Source organism: Eimeria maxima, genomic scaffold (assembly GCF_000499605.1).
Source record: "Eimeria maxima Weybridge genomic scaffold, Emw_scaff265, whole genome shotgun sequence".
Taxonomy (NCBI): Eukaryota; Apicomplexa; class Conoidasida; order Eucoccidiorida; family Eimeriidae; genus Eimeria; species Eimeria maxima.
In genome coordinates, this window is record NW_013565501.1 from 1 (window position 1) to 24,458 (window position 24,458).

Below are 24,458 nucleotides of genomic sequence, written 5' to 3' on the forward strand. Positions count from 1 at the left end.
CGGGGGGGGGGAAAAATACAATAAGGAAAATTGTCATCAATACAACTACTCATCTAATACTATGAATAAGACTGCTACTGTTACACCGCCTAACAAAGGGATCCGTATTTATTATTATTTATTATTATTACGCAAATAATTTATAAAATCTGTATAGTTATCAATTAATAAAGACTAAACGTGAACAAAGGAACAACAGAGAGGGGGAAGAGAAAGACGAAGGGGAAGACGAACACGAGGGAGATAAATTACCTTCCATACAATAGTCTCGCAGATATTTGTTGCAATAAACAAAGAAATACCACTACCTAAACCATAACCTTTTTGTAAAAGTTCATCTAATATAATAACAACAACACCCGCGAAGAAAAGCTGAAGAATAATCAATAATGCGCTGCCTGCACATACACAAACAAACAAGGAAGGAAACCTGCATAATAATACGCATCTAATTCATTGTGCGCGACAACAATTCCTAATTTCTTAATATTTATATATGTATTTATATATTTATTATTTATTTTTTGTTCTTTTCCTCTAATTACCTGCTCCAATCTCCGAGACGGGTCCATACATGCCGCTGATGACGTATGCAACAGCCTCACCAGTGGTAATCAACAGTGCCAACACTGCATGCATAAAAGAAAGAAAAGAGAAATAAAATCCTCAATACACCCCATCTTCCTTTTCTATACGAAAAAAGCATGAAAATAACCCTTAAAGGGAGATAAAAACAAAGAAATAGCAAAAAAACAGCCAAAGATCGAGGATATACGTCAATCCTGTACTGTTTACTTACGTTTTTGTGCTCCTTGGAAGAGAGCTCTGTCTTCCTTAAGACTTTGATCAACTTGAATAATCTTGGATCCAGCAAGAAGTTGCATAACCATACCACTCGTAACAATAGGAGTAATGCCTAACTCCATAAGAGTACCTCTATTAGATGCTAATATAACACGCATCCAATAAAAAGGATCAGCACTACGACTTGTACGAATACCATAAAGAGGTATCTGGCAACATACCAAGAATACTGCAAGAGAAATTAATGTCCATAAGACTTTCTCACGAAAAGGAACACGACGCTCGGGTGCATGCACCTCCGGCAAGATGCACATCGCTGGCTTCACCAGCGATAAGAAACGAACTGCAGGAAAAAAAACAACGAAAAAAAACATATAAATGAATAAACAAAATACAACAAAATATATTCAAAATATTATAGATTAGACACACAATGAAGGAGTAGACACCATAAATTGAGTGATGAGTCATGAGGCTTGATATAAAGACACCATACACAACCAATAGACAAAGAAAAAGAATACACACAAATAACGGATTAGAAAATAATACATACGGAGACAGCATCCCATAGGCAGAAGAGACAAAATGAATGGCAATAAGGAGAAGAGAGATATCTGTGCATGCACCATCAGTACATCATTTGCATGTAGCGCTTGCAAATGGCAATTTAAGGGGAAGGATTGCAGCAGCAACAAAGAAACTTTTAGTCCTGACAATCAGGTTCAATGATGCAACTAACTACAAACCAGTCTTATAATGCATGCACATGCTGCAGCTCTCGCTTAACCTTCGCCAGCCCACAGCAGGAAAGTTGAGGAACATATGAACGATGCAAGGGCACCATAATGCTCCACTAAAGCTGGAAATGCATGCAATTGAAGACATAAGACGATAATCAATCAAAGGGATAAAAACCAACAAAATCGGTGGCGCTGCAGCACTGCCGTCGGCAGCGGCGGTGCATTGCAGGGAGGCGGGGCAAAAGAGAGGGGAAGCAAAATGATTTTCGCGGTAAAGTTGGAGAAGTTGTTTATTGAAACTATACAAAATATACATCTACAAAAGGCGAGGAAGAGAAAGCTGTGAGTTGTTCAAGAAGCAGCTTAGGGCTCAGGACGTCTGAGACTGCGGAGTTTGCCCCTGCAATAAAATGAAGGTTTGTCTGTGTCAAGGTAAGCTTCACTTACTGCCTTTCGCCATTTTCCTTCCTTAGGAAACAAAACGTGCAGAAAATTACACCAAATAAAGGGCAAAGCACCGCGGCCAATCTCCCCGCGGGCTACCCTGCTGGACGGGAATCGCCGCGGCGACGCAACACCGCACAGAAAGAATGATCTGAAGATTAAGAAAAGGTATATTGCTTCCTTTTCAGAGAGACATCTGCAATATTGTTCCGACGTGTCCATACGTGTCGGAGAGACAACAAGACGACGGGGGGCGGAGGCGGCTGCTGCTGTTGCTGCAGTTATTAGCAGCCGCCGCCGCTCATGCAGAAACAGGTTCCTCCGCCGCCTGCAGACCCTGTTATTTCCGTTTCCTTTAAAACAATTAGTACATTTTCAATTAATTCGTAAATGATTCACAAGACAAAGCCTAGTTGAGAGACTACGGCAATGAAATTCCATCATGTTGCTACGCCTGAAGGCAGCTGCTGTTTTCGTACGGGCTGAGTTCAGAGAAGGCACACAAGTGGGCAGCTACCATCCGCCTGCATGCTGAATAAAACCTTATTCTTTTTAGTTGAATAATAGTTTGGCTTTCTTCGCCATGTAATTAGATGTCCTCTGCTGCATTGGGCAATTCGGTGGCCGGAGCTTCAGCGCCCGCGGCGGCACGAGATCGAAGCAGGCGAAAGCGTGCTTACCCTGTACACTGACGAATCAGAGACGTTTGAATTTCTTCCATAAATGCAGTTATTCATTTCTTGTAGATAGTATGGAGAGAAACACAGGGAACACACGAGCGAAATCCACGCACGGAGACGTCATCCGCTGTGCGCGCTTCCATGCAATTTTTCTGCTCTTGGCAACAGGCACTGTTTGCGATGCTTCAAGAGGGTCAGAGCACTATTCCTTCACTAGAGCAGAAATATATTGGGCTTGTCTGTTGACAAAGGAGGAATCAGCAGCTAGTGTTTCTGCACATCCAACAGCACGAGTTCAAAATGGAACGGGAGCCCGCTATTAAGGCTGATAAGAGTCGTCAGCAGCAATAGTCATATCGAGCACATGCGTAGTGATCGGTAAACGGGAGTCTAAGTGAATATAGGACTTCAGGCACTCCATAATGCAGCCCAGATTTGTCAGGGAGAAGTCGTGCACGGGAAAGAGCGCGTAGCACGCGACGAATATCATTTCCTTCTAAACAGAAACGCTAGAGAGCTGTTACTGTTTTGTTGAACCTCTTCCTACGGATGTCCCCGTTTAGGATAGAGATTCATTTACTAATGTATAGCTGAGCCATTTGTGCTCTTTCCGGTTGAACATCAGTAGGGGTCCTTGGACACAAACGAAGTCGACCAAGGTGAACCCGTTAATTCTGTCGAATGCAGCATGTTGATTTCACCTTCTGGTTATTCCGTGGCATATTCGCTTCATACTTGCCTCCCAGGTAGCTGTATTGGCGGCTGCCCCTCTGCTTGGACAGTGACCACTGTGCACCCTGCACCAGTTTCATCTACAAATTCATCAGTTCATGACGCTGTCCTGGAACAGAATCTTTTGCAGAATATTTAATCGCAGCAGTTGCTTCTGTTGCTGGCTCTCCACAACCTCCAATTTTATAGTGTCGGTTCCTTTCTCGCTGCATGCAGTTAGCTAAGGGCGTCTTTGGAGCACTTCCAATTGAGCATGAAAATCCCTCAAGTCTGTCTCGCCAACAAGTGAGGAAACTACATCGATTGCAAGCTTGCGTCCAGTGTAAGCAACGCGGATTTAGCCTCAGGTCTAAAACGGGACATTTCCTCCGTTGATGCTGCCCTGTGGGCGAGGTGCTGATGAGGCTGCATGTTTGGACTGAAGTCCAAATTTCGCCGGCAGCGCACGCTGAGAAAAGTACTTTTCAGGGTTTAGGCTTGACGATCAGTGTCTGCCCAGTTTCCCCCAACTCTAAGTTAAACATAGACAAGAATGTGCTGCGATGCGGCGAGGCCACCTCCTCATGGTTCTCTGTAACAACAAACGTATTATAATGTACAATCATATGCAGTAAAAATATTAGGCAATAAAATGGCATTGAAAGCTGCTGAAGACGACCTCATCGCCTCTGTGTGCACGGAACCTGGGCGTACACCCCAAATGCTTCTCCAATTGGGTTTGAGGAAATACGAAGTTTTGTATGCGTTTTATGTTCCAAATGTGCATCTAAGGAATTAAAGTATCCACCAGTCAACAATGTATCTGACTTTTGCATTGCTTAGTGCTTGCTTTCTGCCCTCAACCGCAGACAGTTCAAAGCTGAACAATAGAGGAAACGCACGCTGTCTGCATCCCTTCGCGGACGGTGAGTTCAACAATTACGTCGGGGAGCCTTCAAATATATTATGGACCGCTTGAGCAGATGAAGAGCAGGTGAAAGCAGCAGAGAGCGAAGGAGCTACGGCGGGTTCGTGTAACAACACAATCTAAACTGCATGCTGTTGGTTGACTGTTCTTCACGCACGTCATATCTCAGCTGGCGCACGAATGCCCCCCTACGACATTCCTGACATGGTAAACTGCTGTTAAAGTTGAATCTCTTTTCAATGTTTTTACTAGCAAGACGCGCATCTGATATGCAGGACCCTGAAGACGCAGTCGTTGCACACAGCCTATTTGACCCTCACCTTGAGCCCCAAGACGCCGATGGAGAACTCGAAGACCCTTCGATGCTTCCCTCAAGTGGCGTTGGTTATGAAATAGAAAAACACGACCAGCTCATCGAGGGTATGGACAACAATGCAGATGCACCAACCTTCCCAGATTCGCCTGTCCTTATTGGCCATATGTGTATATATACACGTGTACACATGTAAACATCCGTACTTTAATATTTATGTGGCAACTATTTGTATATGTGTACATATGTACGCCTATCTATACGCGTAGATGATGATGTAAACACTACATATGATTATCTGTGAACTATATATGACATGCAGACGAGGTGGCTACTGGTACAGTGCATCACCGACGGGTAAGTCGCAGGCAGTGTTATAACTGCAAGGATTCAGCACATACACCTATATATAGAAGGGACAAAATGGGGGAGGAACGAGATTGAACACAGGTATCTTTATTTTCTAGCCTTTGGCATCTTCATTTTAGTCTCATTATGAATGGCTCGTGTTGTTGTTCTGTTTATTTCCCTGAAGGAAACAAAAGCATACAATCGACGCGCATGCAGCAGCCGCAGAAGCAGCAGCAGCAGAGGCTAGAAGAGCCTCGATTAGCGCAGCAAGGTAAGATGGAGTGTGAGTTGCGCAAAAGGAGTGAGCCGCAAAGAAAGGATATGTTGCAGACGAAGAGGACTTCACTGCCGAAGAAGATGAGGCTCAAGTGGAGGCAGACACGGAAGTAGGGCTTCGCTATTGCTGCAAGTATTTTACAGTTGTGCATTTGTTGTTTGGAAACGGCAGGCGGGCGAAGAAGAAGAAGTCCAAAGAGAAGAACAGATAGATGAAAAGGAGGAGGCGCAGCACAGTACGGTTTCTGTTTGACTTCTGCTCGCCTTTCAATTCTTTTTCTTGTCATGCGTGCTGCTTGAATTGATATTTCTATTTTCGTGTAATTAAGACTATCTGTAGTAAACGAAATAACCTCTACATGCCAAATTTATCCTTTTACACCGCAGATTTGGAGCAGGCGATTCAAGAGGCAGCCGGTGAGGGTTCGCCTAAGGCGCTGACGCGCCGCTGCTGCACTTTCGTGTCTTTTTCCCTTGTTGCTCTACTTCTTCCCAAGGATAACAAATATAAATAAGCAAAAAGAAAGCTAAGATGGTCGTTCACGTTGTTGTTCTGTTCAGGGAAGTCTCGACCCCCACCGCCGAAACTACCACCGGACGAGGCGCGAAAGCTGCTACTCTCCGTTAGTTGGATTCATCGTCTATTTAGTTTTGAAAAGCACAGTAGAAAAATGCACACGTATATATCCCGAGCAGTACGGAGCTGGGCTGGAGGACATAATAAACCAGATGTATGTGCACCGACGCTGCTAACGCAGTCATAAGATGCCACCACAGTCACACAGAGGGGACCACGATTCCCAACAAAACTACAACAGCAGCAACTCAATAAGACTTAAACAAAGCTGGATTAATATTGATTTGAGTTTATTTCAGTATCAGTGCCCATGCCGGTGTTCCCGATTTGCTTGGGACAAAAGCACGGAAAGACCAGGCAGAAGGAAAGAGCCCAATGAGACCCCCGCCGTTTTCAAGGCCTCGAAGCATAAACCAGCAGACCCCAGCAGGAACGGCAGCAGCAGCTCAAGCCATGCTTCCCCCAGCAGTGGGGATCCCCATGCCCGTCGCCGGTGTGCCTACCGGGGTTGAAACCCCTAGCTTTCTGTAGGTGCATAAACGGAGAAACCTCGTAGATGCGCACTAGGTGAACCCATCAACAGAGATACACATTGGCTCCCATCCATCGGTTTTTGAAAAACAAGAACAAAACAACTAATCCCATTCCGATCTAGTAAAACTCCTGGGCATCTCCGCTGGGAGCCCACCACGAGCAGTGAAGCGAGCCCCAGGTCTCAGTGGGGATAGTCGTAATATGCAGTAGAGTCAGCAAGCATAGTGTAAAAGGTCCTCAAGTGTAGCTGCACTCCGTACAGCTAATGTCGAGTTTTCTATCTGTACTGTGCAAGATACAAGTTGTCATTGTACGTTTTCCTTGATGGCAAATGAGGCACATCACGCGTTACCACAGCTGCGAAAGACAGCTTAGCTCTGACTCGGTAACTCGTTTATATGATGGCTGCTTACTGGGCAGAAGGTAACCGTTATTGCTAGGTGGAGAGTACTTCCGCAACAGGACAGCCATTGTTACATTCTAGATGAAAAAAAAGGACAAATGTTGAAAATTAGCCATATATAGCATATGGATATTAAGGCTGGTAATACCAACCGCAACCCCAATAATAGGAAGGAGAGAGAAAATGGCTCACGGAAAGGTAGGCACTCAGAACAGGGTGTATGTTCCCTCTTTGCATGGATACCACATTATTCGAGGCAGAGTATAAAAATCTATCAGCAGCTGATGAGGTATTAGTATGGAACTGGCAAGGCACTGAAAAAACGAAATTCTGAGCAGCTCTTGTAAGAAACGCGAACTACGTGTAAAATGCAGGAGAGCAACGGGAATCTCAGAGCATTCCGGGAGTGAAACGCAGTCTGTAACAACCAGTAGATGACAAAACTCATAACTGCCATCTCCGTAGCTTGATCCCCCAACAAAAATCCAAATGCCCCTTGAGTCCACGAGCCCCTTCGCACGGTAGGATAGCAAACAACTGGACCAGTGAAACAGTGAAACAGAACAGTGGAAGGAACTGCAGGTGAAAGGGGATACAGTTGATCAAGCCCGCAGTAACTCCTGTCTTACCTGTGCACTGGAATGAGGTTTAGAATGCTCTGCGAAAACAACGACTCTCATCTACCGGAATGACTTACTGTTTTTATTCTTTTGCAAGGATCTGTGTGGAACTGTCTCGTTCTTGCATATCAATTTGGCCTGTCGAGTGGCCTCTGGCTCCTAGATATTAGCTGCGAATGCCATTTCTTAAAATCGTTGAACTGCGCACTTTAAGGGTGAAACAATGTCTAAGGCTAGAAGTCCTACTAAAAGTTCTTTCCTCTCGCAGATCCAGGCTGTGTTTCATGATACGAGAGCTCCCAGCGTCGTTAATGATGCTGAGAATCAACCGGAAAGAAAAAAGTCAAGCAAGCGGATACCTGAAAATTCTAGGGCCTATTCCAGGGGTGGTGATGCTCTGTACAGATGGGCTGTTTGCTAGCGTCCACCCTGGATGGATGCTTGGGGGCACTGGCTCAGCTTCGGTATGTGCTTCAACTGTTTGTGGGAGACAGCGGTCCCCACAAGCGGAAAACGGTTGGCGTTTCATGGAATCCACTTCGGCTGTTCAAGGTTCCGTGTGTGGATCTTAGCTTCTGTGCAGCAACACAAAGCAGTGGAAAAATATCCGGCGAAGTTAATTCAATGCCTTCCGAATGTGGCCGCTTATGCTGTTTATCTGAGCAAACATCCACAAGTACGTCATCCTCGTGTTGCACTACTCGAGCTTTATTCCTGCTTTCGGCTACATAACACAATGCTTTACGGATATGCTCAAGAGAGAAAGACATCTCCTGCCCAATAGCCTCAAGAACCTAAAAAGACACCTAATGCTCCTTTCCTGGTCTCTCGATCCCCCTCTTAATGACATCCTTTTCCAATCCCTTGGCGTCCTGAGCTCAGCAGTTCAGGTGCCTGATGCTGCGTGAGAGTATGCAGCCCGCCGTGTGTGGCGGCGTATCTTGTTGCAACTCAAAGGGGGGAGGGCCAAGCATTAAATCGCAAACAAGCCTTCTTGGCCGTATGCTCAAACACTCTAGGCAGCTGTTTGGAAGCATTCCTTGCTGACAGTTTGTCTACTAGGGCCTGGGAAAGGTGCATGAGCCCACTTCAAACAGTTTTGTCAGCAACGCACAGAATGGTCCCCTTGCCTCCACTCCGCGTCAGCCCCACGCCTGGGTGTCGCTCTGCCCAGGTCTCCTAGAGACAGGAGAAGTGATGTGTTGGCTTGTGGGGACTCTTCGCTCAAGTATTTTGACTTTTGTCGAGCTCACGACGTTCCCCTGTTACGGGCGAGGACTCTCGTTACAGTGGGCGCTCGTTGCGTCTGGGCGGCGGCGGCTATTTATTGATGATCATTGTCTTGAAAGGTCGAAAGAGCTCAATTGATTAATCCGTGGAGGTCCCTACTGAACTGCATTTAGTCTAAAGGCGCTAATATCTGCGGCCATGTGCCGGAGGTGATCTGCTATCATTTCCCTGGGTATGTGCTCTCAGTCCGGAGTACGCATGGAAGGAGTGTCTCTGTCATCGTTTAACTTTTGAAAAAACAATTTGTCAGCATTGTGAATTTGACTAAACCTAATGAAGGGCGGAATTCAACTAATTGGGGCTGGAGGCCCGCGTGGCAGCCTTCCTAGGGCTCGTAGGGCTGCAGCACGGTGTAGTTCGATTCGCTCTCCCCCGCGCTGACGGTGCATGAAATGGGTCTGGGGTCGTTGATTGTGCATTTTGAGGCGTCGTGAAGGCAAAAAGAGGAGGACTATTGATCGAATTGACCAAATCTAGCTTCGAAACAGAAGAAAATGCCAGCAGTATGTGCATCACGCTGCTGTCTTCACCCCACTCCGCTGCCGCTGCTGTCTGTATCTGCGTGTTACCTCTTATAAGGGAGGCCTTTCTGTGTTTTTTTCGTTCGTCTTTTACATTTGGCAACTGATATTACCTCGGCTTGCCTCATGAATGGGGTACAGAAGGCTGGCTGGCGTACTCTGGCCCACTTCGGGAAGGTGCTGCTGCAACTGTGGGGGCTGCTTGTGTTGTGCTGCTTAGTCGGGCGTGGATCGCTGGCTTTTGCTTTTCAGCCTCTTTGCATTTTCTCTACTTGTGCTTTTAAGCATTAGCATAAGACGAATACACCAACAGAGCTCTCTACTGGTCTCCTGTATTGCGCGATTTGCAGCTCCCAGCGGACGATGCCCGGCCGCCGCTCCAAGGCCAGGAACAAGAAAAAGTATGTCCTAATACACCTCAAGCTTCTCTCATGTGTGTGTTAGGTTGTCTTTCCTGGACTTTTGATGTTATCCTGAAGCGGGGAAAGGGTCCAGCGTTTCTGTCGACGGCGGTTGAGCGCCGGAATGCAGCAGCAGCGCGTGACTTGTTGCAACATTCTTTTTGATTTTCTGGGGGAGAGAGAGCCGTGACATACCCACATTTGATGCATGTCGTTTGAGCTGCACGGGTTGTCCATTTTGCCTGGCACAGTACAGAGCGACCTTCTGGGAAGCTAGCTGGCGTTCTCCATTGTGCTACTTTTGCTGCTGCAGCAACCTGAGGCCCCCGCCACCGGGTGCAGCGTCTACGTGGGCAATTTGGCTTGGGGAGTTCGTTCCGCAGAGTTGCAGGAGCACATGAAACAGGCGGGCGAAGTTGTGCGCGCTGACGTCTTCGAGGATTACCAGGGAAGGAGCAAAGGCTGCGGTATCGTCGTATATAAGAATGAGGAAGCGGCGCAGCGGGCCATCAAGGAACTCACTGACACCGTTCTTCTAGGTAGGTTTGGATTCGACGCCTCGTATTCCCCTTATAGGGTTTACGTTTGCGGTTGCATCTGTCGTCACCTTAGTTCTATTGAGTAGCCCCTCTCCTTTCGAGTTGCACTGCAGCAGTCCGTGTATTCCTCTATGTTTTCTGCTGCTGTGCATGTAATCAGAGCGCCCCATATTTGTGCGCGAAGACCGTGAGGAGGGAAGCGGAAGCGGTGGCAAGTTTTCCGGAGGCCGGGGGTGAGCAGGAATGTAGAACTAATGTGTATAGGGACCAGGGCGGGGGATATTTTTTATCGCAGTGTTACAGGGCTTGCAGTGCTGTTCCAGCAGTGTGTTGAGGCGTTTCCTATCGTTTTTATCACCGAAACAGTTGTTCCACTTTTGTGATATGTACGAGAGGGTGTACACAGCGATGAACATGTGTATTTACACTTGTTTGCATACCCGCAAGAGTACCAGCATATGGATGCCCAAAAGCACATCTGTGTGTACAGACGGGGCCGCGGCCGCGGTGGCTTCTCTGGGGGACGCGGTGGCTATCAAGGAGGCCAGGGTGGCGGCTATCAGGGCAACAACCAACAGGGGACGTCCGGAAGCAGCTACCAGGGGGGTAGTGGCGGTGGTGGAGGACGCCAGGTGTTCGTATCCAATCTGCCGTGGAAGACTTCGTGGCACGACCTTAAGGATCTATTCAGAGAATGCGGTGAAGTCATCAGGTATGTTCTTCGTCATGTGATTGTCGTTATGATAGCTTTATTCACGTGCCTGCGGCGTTATGTCGCTATTCCTTTGGATTGTCCTTCCGGTTACTTCGCAAATCCGATTACCACGGATAGGCTCATGCATTAGAGATGGACGGATGGAGTTGTGGAGCAGTTTAGAGCAGTACACAGTATATCGGAAGGCAGAGAAGTGAGGAGACGGTGTATTGTCTGTGGGATGTATTTACTGGGGGCTTTTGTTTCGCGTTTTTAGCATAAGAGCCCACTGTGCCCCACCTGAAACGTCTCATTGCCCGTGCACATTTGCATTTAAAGCGCGGATTGGGGGGTATCGGGGTGTGCATACTGTCGGTGTGGGCGTAGAAGTCGGCAGGGGGTGTTAACGTGCCGCGTTTGTAGACTTTTTCTGTGCACTTTAGTGTGTTCCCAGTGGAGGATGTAAATCCATGCATCTCTTGTTAGATGTTTTCTTCATGTGTGAATACGAGATGCATTTGTGCATATATCATTTTCTGTCATCTCCCCCGTAGTGTTCAAGACATATAAGTACGTTAAGTACGTGTGTCCTTAGGGCGGACGTGATGGAACTGCCGGGAGGTCGTTCAAAGGGCGTTGGCACGGTCTTGTTTGCTTCGCGGGAAAGTGCACAGACCGCGATCGACACATTTAACAACTACTTGTTGGATGGGCGGCACATATCCGTGCGTTTTGACAGAAGGGAAGTGTAAACGAATTGGATTGTGGGCATAGACAGAACAAAGTAGAAATATCGGACCACTGCCTCATGTCGTCATCATCCGGAAGCATTTCACGCAGGACCCCCTGGTGACCTATCTGTACCTACACCCGGAGATATCCTTTCCAGTTCTTTTCCACTCGTGTGAACGGAAGGACAGTAATGGCAACATGGAGGGCAGCAGCACCAAAGTATATTGGGGCCTTGCTAGTCAAATAGATTTCGAGGAGAACGGTCGTCCACTAGTTGACGAATTGAATGGGGACGCTAATAATATGGAAAGGTGAAAGAAGACCGAATAAATGCGTATATTAAACTGTGAATCAATCAATCAAACCAATAATAATACAGACTAAGACTAAGGACAGACACGCAATCGTCCGAAATATTAGTGTAAGCACTACTATAGGGCTACCCTCCTGTCTCGTTGTCCGTGGAATGAGGGGACCGCCAGACAACCGAATTTGGCTGTTTGCTGTGAAATCAGCAAAGAGCCGCACTGTTGCATTCCATTTCGTCTGTAGACGCCTTCTACCCTGTCTAGACACATGAACTTACTATTAATGCCTATTTCCAAATGGAGGCTAACGCACCACCGCTACGTAAAGAGAGAAAGCCGTTTGTTCATAGCAGTTAGTGTTTCAGGTCCCAGTGACGAAGAGCAGAAACAGTTCACCCTTCGAGGGTGATGCTTTCTGGGTGTATGCACATACATGCCCCAAACAAATCAGTTCTGCTCGTTGAAAACAAAATATGCGGGTGTGCGTAATCAAAGCTCCCCACAATTATAAAGTCACGAGGACCTTCCGCAGAAGTCCAACACATGCAAAGTGTCACGACCACGGGGAGGACTTGTTCGGACCTGATAGCAGCAGCAAAAGTAGCAGTCGCAGCACAGGCGAAGACGTAGAGTTGGCGAGGCGTTCCATCCTTCTGTGACTGAATTAGTGCTTAATTAATTCTAAGAATATGGAACGGACGCATTACGTACTACACAAAAGGCGCGGTTTGCGTGGAGGTCGAGGATGGCCCCATTGTACTTCGCCGTCAAGAGGGAGTCCGCGCACTTCCTCAAATCCCACAACTGAAAAACAACCGGAAAAGACGCATTCTGCCCTCCGTTCTCCAGCTCAAATGCGCATGAGCAAAAAGTACAGTTCTTGTGCAGTGCTCACGCCAGGACGGTGAACAACATTGAACAGGTCCAACCGGGGCCTTGCAAACGAGAAGAGCGGTGAAGGAATTGAACGAACACAGAATGAAGGAGCAAATTACAATGCAACACAGAAAATGAGGGGAGTAGAATAGAGTAGATTTGGGCTCCAAACCAACGGAACGATTGAGCGCACAGACAAGAGAAAAACTATAAAGTTAGCAGATAAGTCGAAGACACTGCATATTAAGTAGAGGATGTCCAGAGAAGACGAAACCAAAGCTAGCAGGTTTAATGCTTTCCTTCAATACACCCTCTGAATCCCCGGACAACAGCATTCGGCCGTCCCAGGAAGTGGCGAGCCTCGTAATTCTATTTTGGTGTTCTAAGAGCGTCAAACCGTTGCCTGCACAAACACCTCGCTCTCAAAAATATACCTTATACAGTGACCACTGCAAAAGCACCAGCAGGAAATCGCTAGTCCAGTTAGTCAAGCGAAGCAGGTGCTGTAGTTGCTTCAGAATCAATAGCAGCACCCCGGGCGCATTTACTCTGATGTATTAGCAGCACAGAAGGCGGCAAAGGCAGCAAAAGCAATAGCCGCAGCAGCAGGAAAAAATGCAGCAGCAAGGAGGACCTGAAAGGCTTTTATGGTCTGCCTGTCTGGCGTCCCATATTTTGATTGTGCCATTGTAGGCGCCTGATGCGAACAGTTGAACTTCTTCATCTGTATATACACCTTTTGCGGTATATACACCTGCGGCTGCATATACATCTGGAGCTGCATACACACCCGTGGCCCTGTTCTCTCCGGGACCCTGTTGACCGCACGGCGCCGCCTCGCCGTTGCGCAGCCAACAGACAGCCGATACCTCCGCCTGGTGTCTGAACGCAAACGTACAGACGCAGATGCAAAGCAGCACGCTATGAAATAACCTTAAAATGTTGGATATGTCCATATGTACAGGTACGCATGCATACGTACCTAAGCATGTAATTAGCATGTAAATGAAAATAAAGATCTACACGTGCTCTACGCCTAGTAAGGACGCTGCCTTACCCAGTAAAAGTGGCTAGGCGAAGGAGAGGATCTACGGAGTACAAACTAATCGTCTCATCTCGACTACCCGAGAGAACCTGCAGAGAAAACGCCACTGTGTGAGTTATAGGCGTACAAAAGAAGCAAATAAATGACTACAACTCAACATGCACGAAACAGCAACTCAACAGCTCAACAGCAGAAGCGCTGGCACTGAACGCGCAGGTCTCGCAGAGCGCCAAACTCTGGTAGTAGGTGCTGAACCAACGAGTGCATTTACAGTTCTTCAACCGCTGGTCGTCGTGATGCAATTCAAATAAACAACGGCAAATATTCCGAATGTGATGAGTCTAACTGAGCATCGTCTAAAGCACCTTTAAGGAACTGTATGTCTCCGTGACGTCGAGTCCCAATATCCCGTCGGTGTGGGCGTTCACAATCGCGGAAGTCTCTAAGGCCTCTCCAGGCACCGCATTAGAGATCGTCCAGACAAAAAATTCTCTTTGGCCAGCAACGCACGAAACAGAGTTCGAAGATATGTATTTGGCAAAGCACAGGCTGCCCAGCACTATGATTCACAGAGTACAAATAAGTACGCGACTACAAGGTTGTTTACTAGGAAATAATCTAGCGCACTAAACACCCAGCATGCCATATACAACTTTTACTTCATACAGTGCAAGCTTATCAAGACGAGCAAACTGTGTAAGCTTATCAAGACGAACAAACAATCAAGCGGAAGTGTCAAGCGTCGGGCGAAAACAAAACCGAAGCAATCCGAGCAAATGCACACAAGCATGCTGCCATCGCCAACCCGTGGGCGGCGACAGCAGCAGCAACAGCGGTAAGACCAACAACAGCACCAGCAGCAAACGCCAGCTGTACCTGTGCCATCTGTCGAAGCCAAAAGCGCGAGAGGGATTTTGAGAGAAAATGAAATTGAGAATTAGGCGGTGCACCAACTGACCTTCGATTGCCAACTGCGCCACCTCCTGTGCGCAAGACATCCCAAACGCAAGGCCGGAAACACTAGACACTGACCCTTAAACCTAGGTCCTAAACACTAGTTCTCGAATATCCAACCCTAAGCCTTGACGCTAGTCTGCATACGGTGCAATTTTGACAGCCCTTTGGACGAGCTGGAACAGTTAAGAGTTCCACTGCAACTCGCATTTAATGTCTAGGCAGTCCTACGGTTTCTTGCAGCAGATCAAAGACTTTATATTCGCAAGGCTCCGCCGCCCCACTCCCACTGTTGCCTTTCTTTCGCCTGCCTCTGCCGGCACTACCAGTTGCCTCTGTGGAGCGGTGGCTGCAAGCCATGAGGCCACTAGCTGCATCCACACTGCAGCCCAGCCACGCTCCACGTGGCCAGCACCGACATATTTCCCGCACCTCACCTGCCGATGCTGATGTTGCTGCTGCTGCTCCTGCGTCGCCGCTTGCCCTCCTGTGATCTCCTAAGCCCTCCCCTACTCCCGCTGCAGCAACAGATGCTGTTGCAGATGCAGCCGCATGGCGCGAGCCGCCGTTCTTCCTGGCTCTGCCGCTGCCTCGACGGCCTCCGCTGCCTCCGCTAACAAGACTCTCAAGTTCAAGTTCAAGAGAAGCCAAAGAGGAAATGCTGCCTGCCGCTGCGTAAGCAGAGACAGGGGAAACAGAGACAGCGTGGGTTCCCCTAGGGGCGCGGTGGCAACAGCAATTGCTGTGGCCATGTGCACCCTCGCACTTGAATGGCGAGCTGGTGCTGGAGGCGCTGGGGCCCTTTTTGAGAGGGTCAATGATGCACAAGACCCTGTCCGCCGCTGCGGTCAACACAGCCGGTTTCGCATGCAACACAGCACGCACATACCTCCCGACCCCAGGAGTGAAGTGGACTGAAGGCTGTGATGAAGCCTCAGCCTCTGCTAAACGGTTGGGGGATGCAGCATACATGATGTTCGATAACTGCGGCTGCTGCTGTGGCTGTGGTTGTTGCTGTTGCTGCTGCAGAGGATGATGTTGGCGAGCTTGCCGCGGTGTTTCAGATTGCTGCTGCGGCGGTGCTGCATTGGGCGACTCCTGGCGAGTTTGCCCCGGTGTTTCAGTTGTGGGGAATTGGATAACTTGTTGCTGCAGCGGTGCTGCAGTGGAGGAGTCGTGTGGCTGTTGCTGCTGCTGTTGGTCTTGGCGAGCTTGTCGCGGTGTTTCAGCTACGGGCGAGTCGATAGTCCGTTGCAGCAGCGGTGCTGCAGTGGGAGAAAGCGGGGTGGCCTCGGCCCTGGAGGCATACACGCCTTTGGGGTGTATGGACACCATGCAGAGTTTGTGGCTGTCTGTATGCAACGCAGCAAAAGCGCACGTGCCGGTCTTCCAATTGTGCAACGAGCGCGCATTCCACAGAAACTGACAGCACCATCCCTCATGGCTGAATTGGCGATAACCCGCTCCGGGCCTAGTTTCTGCTCTCGTTAGTTGCAGCTGCAAATGCAGCTGCTGCTGGTGCCCTTGCCCTTGCCACTGTTGCTCCAGCTCCTGCTGCCCTTGACGCTGCCGCAGGACGAATCCATCTCTGTCTATCTTGAGGCTGCATGAGCTGCCGCACGCGCCGCCATAGGGCCACCAGACGAATCCGCTTGTCTCAAACCAGCGGCGCCAGAGCGGCTGTACTCTTGGGGTAGTGAGAGCTGCATGAAGGTCTGTGCAACAAGCTCCAAGTCGCGTGGCATCTGCTGCTTCTAAGAAAGGCAGCACCGCTAGCAACACATTCTCTCTCAGCAACGCGTCCAGACAGTGGCTGGGCCGTGGCTGAGATGAACGAGACGGCCACCGGCTCTTGGAGGCCAGCGAGACCGTCAATACACCTGACGAAGAACTGCCACACAATCCACTGCCCTGCACCTTCGAGCCCTTCTTCTTATCGCCCGGACCTCCCCGGCAACCGCTGCTGCTGCTGCTACTACTGTTGCTGCTACTGCTGCTGCTGCTAGGGCTCTGGCTGGTGCTGCTATTGTTGCGGCGTCGGCATCTGCGCCCTCCCTTGCTGCTGGTCCTGGAAGCGCGTGCCAGTGGCATCATTCAGAACCCCCGACGAGCGCACCGCCTGGTGCGCCCCTCGGGAGGAAGGAGGGCGGGTCTCCGCCACCTAAGTGGTCAGGGAACCACCGACAGTAGACGGCTTTGCAGCATCTTAAGCAACACCAAGGCTGTAGGTTTCGAGCTCGCCAAGACAACGCTGTTGCAGAAGACAGCGGGAACAGGGACTCCACGCACAATCAGGCGCCATGCCGCTGCTGCCAACTGCAGCCTGAAACGGCGAATAACAAACACACACACTTTGAAAGCGGATGAGCCCGCATCGTATCAGATACTTGAGGCCGCATCATAATAACACAGCATATCGTGGGAATGAATATATTGCAAAGTCCGAAGGTGTATCAGGAGAACCATTACATCGCTGGTCGCTAGTGGACGAGCGTAAAGTGCTGTTTTCTCTTCTCGATCGGGGGCCTCAGTGCTCTGAACTGCAAGTATTCACGCTAACATACATACACGCATGTATTCGTGCTGCAACTGTTATTAGGCTTACTGCAGGAAAAGGGAGCTTGCCCCTCCAGAACTATACTTGGGGTGTTTCCGCCGTCACTTTTTGTTGCTGCCGTCGCAGTAGCTACAGTGGAGCTTCTTTGTGCGCGGCTGCTGGCAGCGGTTCGTACACCATAAGGCATTTGTATGCGCTGCTGTGTGCACGAGTGTCTTCCAAGCCTTCTGCGAGGGCAGTGCCTGCATTTGTAACAGCGAGCTGATGACGGCGCGCCTTGCCTCTGTGGAGAAGCGGGCGAAACCGCCAAAAACCCAAAGCGTTTAGGGCTTGGAAAGCACCGTAATCCCTTCACAGTCCATTTCAGCTTTTTCTGTTGTCTCAACGCCTCCACGACCGAGGCAGCCGAGCACCGCATGCACCGCGGCCGGTACTACCTTCTGCCTGCAGCCGCAAAATTCAATCATAGTTTACTAACATAAATAAGTTTGTCAGGTTTATTTTGGTTACTAATGACGTATTTCTTCATATTCCCACATGCTTCCTAGAGGATGCAAGATGGAGGCGCCTGGGCGTCGAGGCGGCGAACGGTTGAATTACTCACAATCTTTGCTGCCTAACAATACTGCGCTTTCATCGAATATTCAGGAGTGTTGTATAGTCATCCGGAAAGAAAGGGACAAGATACTTTCAGTTGGTTAGATCTGGGATGGCGGTTGCCTCGGCGGAGAGTGCGACTAGAGAACGGGTACAAGCTGTGCATAGCCAAAGAATCTATAATCCCTATCACTGAACTGGTTGATTGCACAGCTGCATGTCTTGCTTGCGAAGCCTATTCTGCACTGTGGGGGATGCAGCTGTCTACGGTGGCTCACAAGCTAGACGTTGCTCAAAGTTATCTGCATGCTACTTTGGCCCAACAAATACAGATGTTTACAACTGCTCACGCACGTGCACGGCCGCATAATTATCCCAAACAGAGACAAAGAGCAAAGGTTCTCGGCAACACGCGTCTTTCGGAGGCTGCTTCTGTGCATTCATGCAGTACTCTTTAGCAAGGGGCTATTGCTAAGGCTTTGATTCCTGAGGCCAAGTTTAACCAAAAAGGCCTTAAACTGCAGTGTCCCACGAGACTGCAAGAGAGAAGGGAGCAGCTTCCCATGTAGAATTGTGTCAATTGTGTCAAGGAGTTACTAAGCGCAGTGATGATTTGCCCGGCACAACAGGAGCCAAGTATCTGGGGCTTCTGGCAATGCACGAGCACATCCCCCTGCTCGTACACACGTGTTTGCTTAATATGTGTTGTACAAGCACAATGCGGATTTTCCATACTCTACGGATCGAGGGGTGGTTGCCAACAGATAACTAACTGCACTCAGCCACCACTCCAGTAAGTCGTAACTGCAGTTGGCCTCTATCTGGCATCCTCTGAACGGCCAGTAGGTGATAAAGTAAAGCATACCCAATTGCGGTGGGTTTGTGTAGAGTCAAAAGGCAACATGACTCAGCGCAAAGTTCGACAGTTAGTGCATGCAAGCTTATCAGGGCCCTGTATGCCTCAGAATCCAAATTTATTGGTTGGCCCCCTCAGGAGAGCTGTCAAACATAGGCGAGCGGTGGTGCATCGCAAATTCTGGTGCTAGTGAAGAAATCCTTCGATTGAAGCAGTTAAGGGGCATACAAACTCAGGTGCAGCTCGCTGATGTTCGGTGAGATGGATGTACACACACCGGAACCACTGGCTACACTGCACACGACAGCCAAGAAGATAAAAACTACAATTTTCCTTGCTGCTCCCTGTTTAGCGCAGACCGGATTCTTTGGCTGTTATGACTTCCATTGTGCACAAGAGCTGATGCATGAGCCTTTCAAGGCCTTCCATTTGGGTGTCAATCTTGTGCATCCACTGCTGCACTGCATATTCTTGGAATGGCTTTCCGGTTTCGCACTGTTCAGCTGCCTGCCTGGGTCCCGCCGTGCCGGTGCAGCTAGCAGGTTCCGCCAAGCAAATCTGTTCAGGCTCTTCAGAGCCTGCGCCTGCAGGGATAGGCTCAGAAGAACTTGGATGTTCTACTGAGCCTCCTCGCTGGTACTGGCTTGAACGGGGGGCCACGTCCCCCTTCGTACGCTTGTCAAGGAAGCCCACGTGTCCTGCGCTCGTTGACACAGCCGCAGCACAGCGAGCCGCCGGGCCTTGCAGCAGCGGGGGAATATCCCAACAGTCTCCCGCCATGCTCCCCTCTCTCTCTTCTACTTTGTACCTGGGGCTCTGCAAGTTGTAGAAGGGGTCATCATGGAAGCGCAAGGAATAAGGATCCAACGGCTCCACAAGCTCATCTGCAGGAGGCGCAAAACAGTGAGGCTGAAAGCAGGCCTTCGGCGATTGAGGCCCCCAAAAAGGCTTGTCGCTTGAGTGCGCCCCCGAGAAGGCCATCTCTAAGAGCAGAGCAACAGCAGAAATGTTGCAAAATGAAACAAAAGACAAACCCACCGCACCCTCGCATATGCACCAACACAATGCATCACGCTAAAATAAGATGACTGTGCGACCTCCAACAGTTCTGCGTTGCTTCCCCCTGTTTCCTGCCCATCACATATTTACTCACCATGCACGCCGCTGTTGGTGTGGTAAAGATCTGGTGTGAGGGGGGTGCCTTCCCTGTCTCGCGTAGCTCCCGCGCTTGTGAGCGGGACAGAAACAGCCGGAAAGTAAGGCACTGTAGGTGTGCTGTTTGCTGCTGTCCCGTGTTCAACTGGGCGGAGAAGCGCCTGCTGATGCTGCTGGTGCTTGGAGAACTGTTGTGCACCTTTTGACTGAGGCGTTTGATGGATGCTCTCGCCAGCGAAGCCGGAAAACGGCTGGGACATGCCACCGAAGAAAAGAGTTCGCTGCTGCTCTTCCCGTTGCTGCCGTTCCTGGTATCGCCTTCGATCCTGAAGTAAGAGGCTCTGTTGCTGTTCCTGCTCTTTTTGACTCTCCTGTTTCTCCCTCTCCGCCGTCGATGGCTGCTGCTGTATGTAGATGCTGTCTAAAGGGGTCTCCCAGCAGCCGTTGCTGTGGGAATCTTCTTCCCATGGGAAAGACCGGCTGCTCGGGGGGGCAAACGAAAAGTGAAAGGGATTTAGGAAAGGTGAAATAAATGGACTATCAGGAGGGAGCGACTGCTCCGAGAAGAAACCCCTCAATGCATCGCCGGGCACTACCGGCACCTGCGCAATGCCTGTTCCTTGGTTAGTTGCAGCGTGTGCTGCTGTGACTCCACTCACAGCTTCTTCCGCTGGGTCTGACTTAGCGTCTGATGAAGCATAGGATTCAGCTGCGGATGCATCTCTGAAAGCCACGTCGGATTCATCTTCAGATGCCACATCGGATGCAAAGCCGAACGCAGCGTCCGATAAAGCGTCAGATGCAGCGTCGGGTGCAACATCGGATGCGGCGTTGAATTTAGTGTCTTCTGCAACGTCAGCGTCTCCTAAAGAGTCGGGTGTGACGTCGGGTGCACTCTCCGCGATGTCGCCCGCAGCATTGTCTGGTGATTCTGACTCCTCTTTCAATGAACCATCGAAGTCCGACCCGTCGAAGTCCGAGCGTGACGCAGTCTCCGATGCCGTTTCTGATACAGTTTCTGAATTACTTTCCGATGCTGTTTCTGAATTCGTTCCCGATAGAGGTTGCGAAGGACCTTCTAAATCTTCTGAAGCGCAGGGCATAGTGCCGTCTGCCAAGAGTTCCTGCCCATTGTGCTTTGCATTGTCAGGTCCAGCGTTCGGTGCACCATTTGTTGCTGCAGCTTCTGCACCATCTTCTGTGGAGCCCCCAATATCTGAGGTTGTAGTTTGATCCGCACTGCACAGTGAAGTGCTCAGCTGACGACGTTGTGCAGTAGAAAAAGCAATTACTTGCTCTCGCGTTGGAGGCCAAGGTGGGAGATCTTCAATGCCAGGAATCCTAAATCCGCGGTGTGCACATCCACGAAGATATATCTGCACTATAGGGGACATGTAGTTGGCTCTAATGAACTCCACCTCAGCTCTTGCTCCTTCGGTTCCTGCTCGCCTGTCTTCTTCATCTTGAGGGGTGTTCCCGCACAGTTGGTGTGATTTGCCCCAACGCCTGCTGAAGCGGGGAGGGCGTCGACGACCAGGAAAACCGATTACCTGCTCCTCACTCATGTCGAGTGCCTTTATCCTTCTGGATAGGTACTGCCCGTAAGAAACAAATGCTCTATTCCGCACATCAGCTGTTGCTGTTTGCCAGATCACGTTTGGCTGAGGCGGCGCAGTAATCACGGGGGATGCGGCAGCTGGTAGACCTCTTTTATTCGTAGAGAACGACGACTCCGCCTCGTCTGCTCTTTCCTCAGAAGTCGCGTACGCGGCTCCACTTTCCACTGTCTGCCGGGCGGAATCTCCTCTACAGGATTGGTAGCTACCAGCAATACAGAGGTTACCCTTCACTTCAGAGGGGTCTTCCAGAACATCTGCAGTGGGAGGCATTTGCACAGGTTCACGCAGGTCCCCCAAGGAATCATCGGCACCAGGTTCCAAACTGCCACTAAGAGACGAAAACTCCGCTTCTGAGGCAGGGAACTCGCCAATACCCTGCGCTTCTCCAGCGCCAGCCGTCTCCACTACCGTACCCATTCGAGGTGTCACCTCAGGGGTGGCTGATTGCCCCTTGTCCGGCCCAAAAGGAGACTGACAGAGGCGATCAAGATTCAAAAGCGACTTTTCTGCATCTGTAGAAAGGATGGCTTCTGCCTTTTCCTGCACGGACAGTTGGGGCTGGGTGCTATAGTTGCTGCTGCCGTTGTTCCTGCCGGCGCCGCTGCTGATATTGCTGATGCTGCTGTTAATTATGCTACTACTGCTGTTTCCGTTTCCAGTAATGTCGTTGCCGAAGTTTTCTGAGGGTGTCATCTCAACTGGGGACTCTGCCTCGAGCGTGCCGGTAGCGCCGCAACTGTATGTACTGCTGTTGCAGTTCACTGGAGAGGAATTGCTTCTTACTAGAAGAGTCTCTTCACCGTGTTGATGCGGGATGTGACGTCGCTCACTCTGTTCTTCAGATACAGCAACTATGGAGCTGTATGTACTCCCCTTCAAGAGTGCAGTTAGCAGGAACGCCGGCGACGGCAGCGCCTCCCGCCTATCCAGCAGCAGGTCTACCCGTCGAGTTGATTCAAGGGCCTGATACAGCACAAGTACACAGGTTACACAGTCGATCTGTGGACGTTCGATGACACTGCAGGGATGCCCACATGTCTAGATGTGTATGGATAACAGCATAGTGAACGGCTGGGGAAGGAGGCGATGACTAACTCGGCAACGGATACAATGAAGCATAGTTGAACAACGAATGCGAAATAAGGCTGCAAATAGTGAAGAGTTTGTTCCTCCCCTGCGCCTCATCAACTGCGGCTCTAAGCTGTTTCAGTGCTGAACTTTTCCGGCAAGAACGCCACCCGCAGGTAACCAAGAGCGACGGCCACTCACCTTGCGCAGCAGCTGCTCCACTACATGGGACGCCGGGGGCTTGGATAAGCCGTAAGCGCTAAGAATCCACAGCCAGCTTTTGTCTTCTCTCAGAGTTGCAGGGGCAGCAGCTTCAAGCTTGCCTTGAATAAACTTTTCTACATCTGATACTCCTCTCCTAGACAGTTTCAACGCACATGCGGAGTTGCCCTCAATCCCTACAGGTTCTTGGGGTCCACAATGAGTCATGTATTCCCTGTCCTCGACGGATCTCGGAGGCTGCGGAAGTAGAGTGCAATCTTGGACTTTAATGGGATAACTAAGTAACAAGTATTCGTCGCTCGCCGTCAAATATACGCTTTCTGCAACTGCCGCACAAGTGGGCAGTGTGGGCCTATCAGGCTGAAAAGCGCTTGAGGGGATATCTGGTTTCCTTTTGTGAACACGGGCAACAAGAAATGCCAACTCCATGCCTACCTGCACACTCAGCGGGCACAGGGAGGTTTTTGCCGGCGGCGGATTATGTTGGGTCCCCTCCGGCAACTGGGTCCCCTCATTTCGACCAACCCCAGAGAAGTCAGTTCGAGAAAAGCTGTTGTCTGGTATCCTCATTGTCTGAAAAAGAATTCCTTGCTCTCGAGCAGCAGAGGAAGGAATCGGCTATATATATTCTCAGCCGACGGTTGCTACCCGAGACGGCATTGATTTGTCGTCCCAGATTCAGAGTTAAATGAGTGAAACAAAGAAAAAAATTAAGAGAGAGCTGATGACAGTTGAGGTTAAGCCTTTATGTGTTCTCTGTGTTGAGCAGTGCAAGTCTCGGTGACCACGACGGGGCAAGGGGAGATCCGCCGGTATTCCACCTAGTCATTGGGCCAGACCGGCCTACAAGACGTGAAATTTGGTTATTTTTAGTCCTTGCATATAAAACGTTGAAATGAAACCCCGGTGGGGGAGGAAAACTCAGCTGGTATGGGGACATTAACCACTGATTCGAGATGCGAGCCTTGATGGCGCTCACTGCACGCAGAGCCTGCGAGGACGAGTCTTTGTGTTCCTCGCACTTCGGAACGGACAGTGTCGCCAGCTTAACTGTTGCATATAGACGAATTGTAGCACAAAATTCGGACGTTTTCTCCTATCAACTCGCCAGAAAAGTACAAGGTAGCCTACAAGGTAGCCTAAAAGGTTGGCTACAAGGTAGGCCTTCCCTTTGGCGACTACAACCGATCGAGCTGGCTAAGAAAAACACTGGAGGGCTGCAGAGAGTTAGGGTGGAGTGGAAGACAGAAAAAGGAGCCTTTGTATCAGTTATATCTTACTCGACTACTCAAGACTTTGAATATAACTCCATCGTTACGTCATTAAACTGCACCCACCTAACAGTCGCCAACGAGCCACTGCTGACGACCATAGTAAATGTGGCAAGTGAGCTGATGGCGGGGCCGAAAGCAAGGTAATCGCAGTTTTTCAGGCACTGGTAGAATATTAATGTATTTGCCACTTACTAATTTGCTCATACAATAAGCCTTTCCAGCATAGACAGGCGCAGTTCCTTCCTTCCTGCACTCCGTTCGTTCAACCTGTTGGGCGAACGCCCGCTAGCTGCTCGGAGGCGCCGAAGGCCACTTCGTTTTTTGCGCAGCGAAGATGTAGCAGAGTTACGGCATTAATGGAGCAGT

General features: G+C 49.7%; 4 protein-coding genes across 4 annotated transcripts; 1 reads left to right on the forward strand and 3 right to left on the reverse strand.

The window, feature by feature from the left end:
* Positions 1-252: 252 nt before the first annotated feature.
* EMWEY_00025170 (hypothetical protein) lies at positions 253-1,376 on the reverse strand (the record flags this gene model as incomplete). The annotated part of the gene is made up of 5 exons (XM_013481026.1): positions 253-398; positions 546-629; positions 800-946; positions 1,070-1,147; positions 1,361-1,376. Coding segments are annotated over 5 exons (471 nt in total), but the record flags the coding sequence as incomplete, so codon positions are not given.
* Positions 1,377-9,993: 8,617 nt separating this feature from the next.
* On the forward strand, positions 9,994-11,581 carry EMWEY_00025180 (Gbp1p protein, putative; the record flags this gene model as incomplete). Its single annotated transcript, XM_013481027.1, has 4 exons — positions 9,994-10,135; positions 10,296-10,368; positions 10,626-10,847; positions 11,425-11,581. 4 exons carry the CDS (start codon positions 9,994-9,996, stop codon positions 11,579-11,581), a joined length of 594 nt encoding a protein of 197 aa, XP_013336481.1.
* An 801-nt stretch (positions 11,582-12,382) lies between these two features.
* On the reverse strand, positions 12,383-16,835 carry EMWEY_00025190 (hypothetical protein, conserved; the record flags this gene model as incomplete). The annotated part of the gene is made up of 8 exons (XM_013481028.1): positions 12,383-12,451; positions 12,581-12,673; positions 13,054-13,148; positions 13,536-13,627; positions 13,803-13,879; positions 14,156-14,339; positions 14,667-14,773; positions 14,976-16,835. The coding sequence occupies 8 exons, from the start codon at positions 16,833-16,835 to the stop codon at positions 12,383-12,385; spliced, it is 2,577 nt and encodes an 858-aa protein (XP_013336482.1).
* A 2,267-nt stretch (positions 16,836-19,102) lies between these two features.
* EMWEY_00025200 (hypothetical protein, conserved) lies at positions 19,103-23,025 on the reverse strand (the record flags this gene model as incomplete). Its single annotated transcript, XM_013481029.1, has 3 exons — positions 19,103-19,737; positions 19,908-22,491; positions 22,798-23,025. The coding sequence occupies 3 exons, from the start codon at positions 23,023-23,025 to the stop codon at positions 19,103-19,105; spliced, it is 3,447 nt and encodes a 1,148-aa protein (XP_013336483.1).
* Between the last annotated feature and the right edge of the window lie 1,433 nt (positions 23,026-24,458).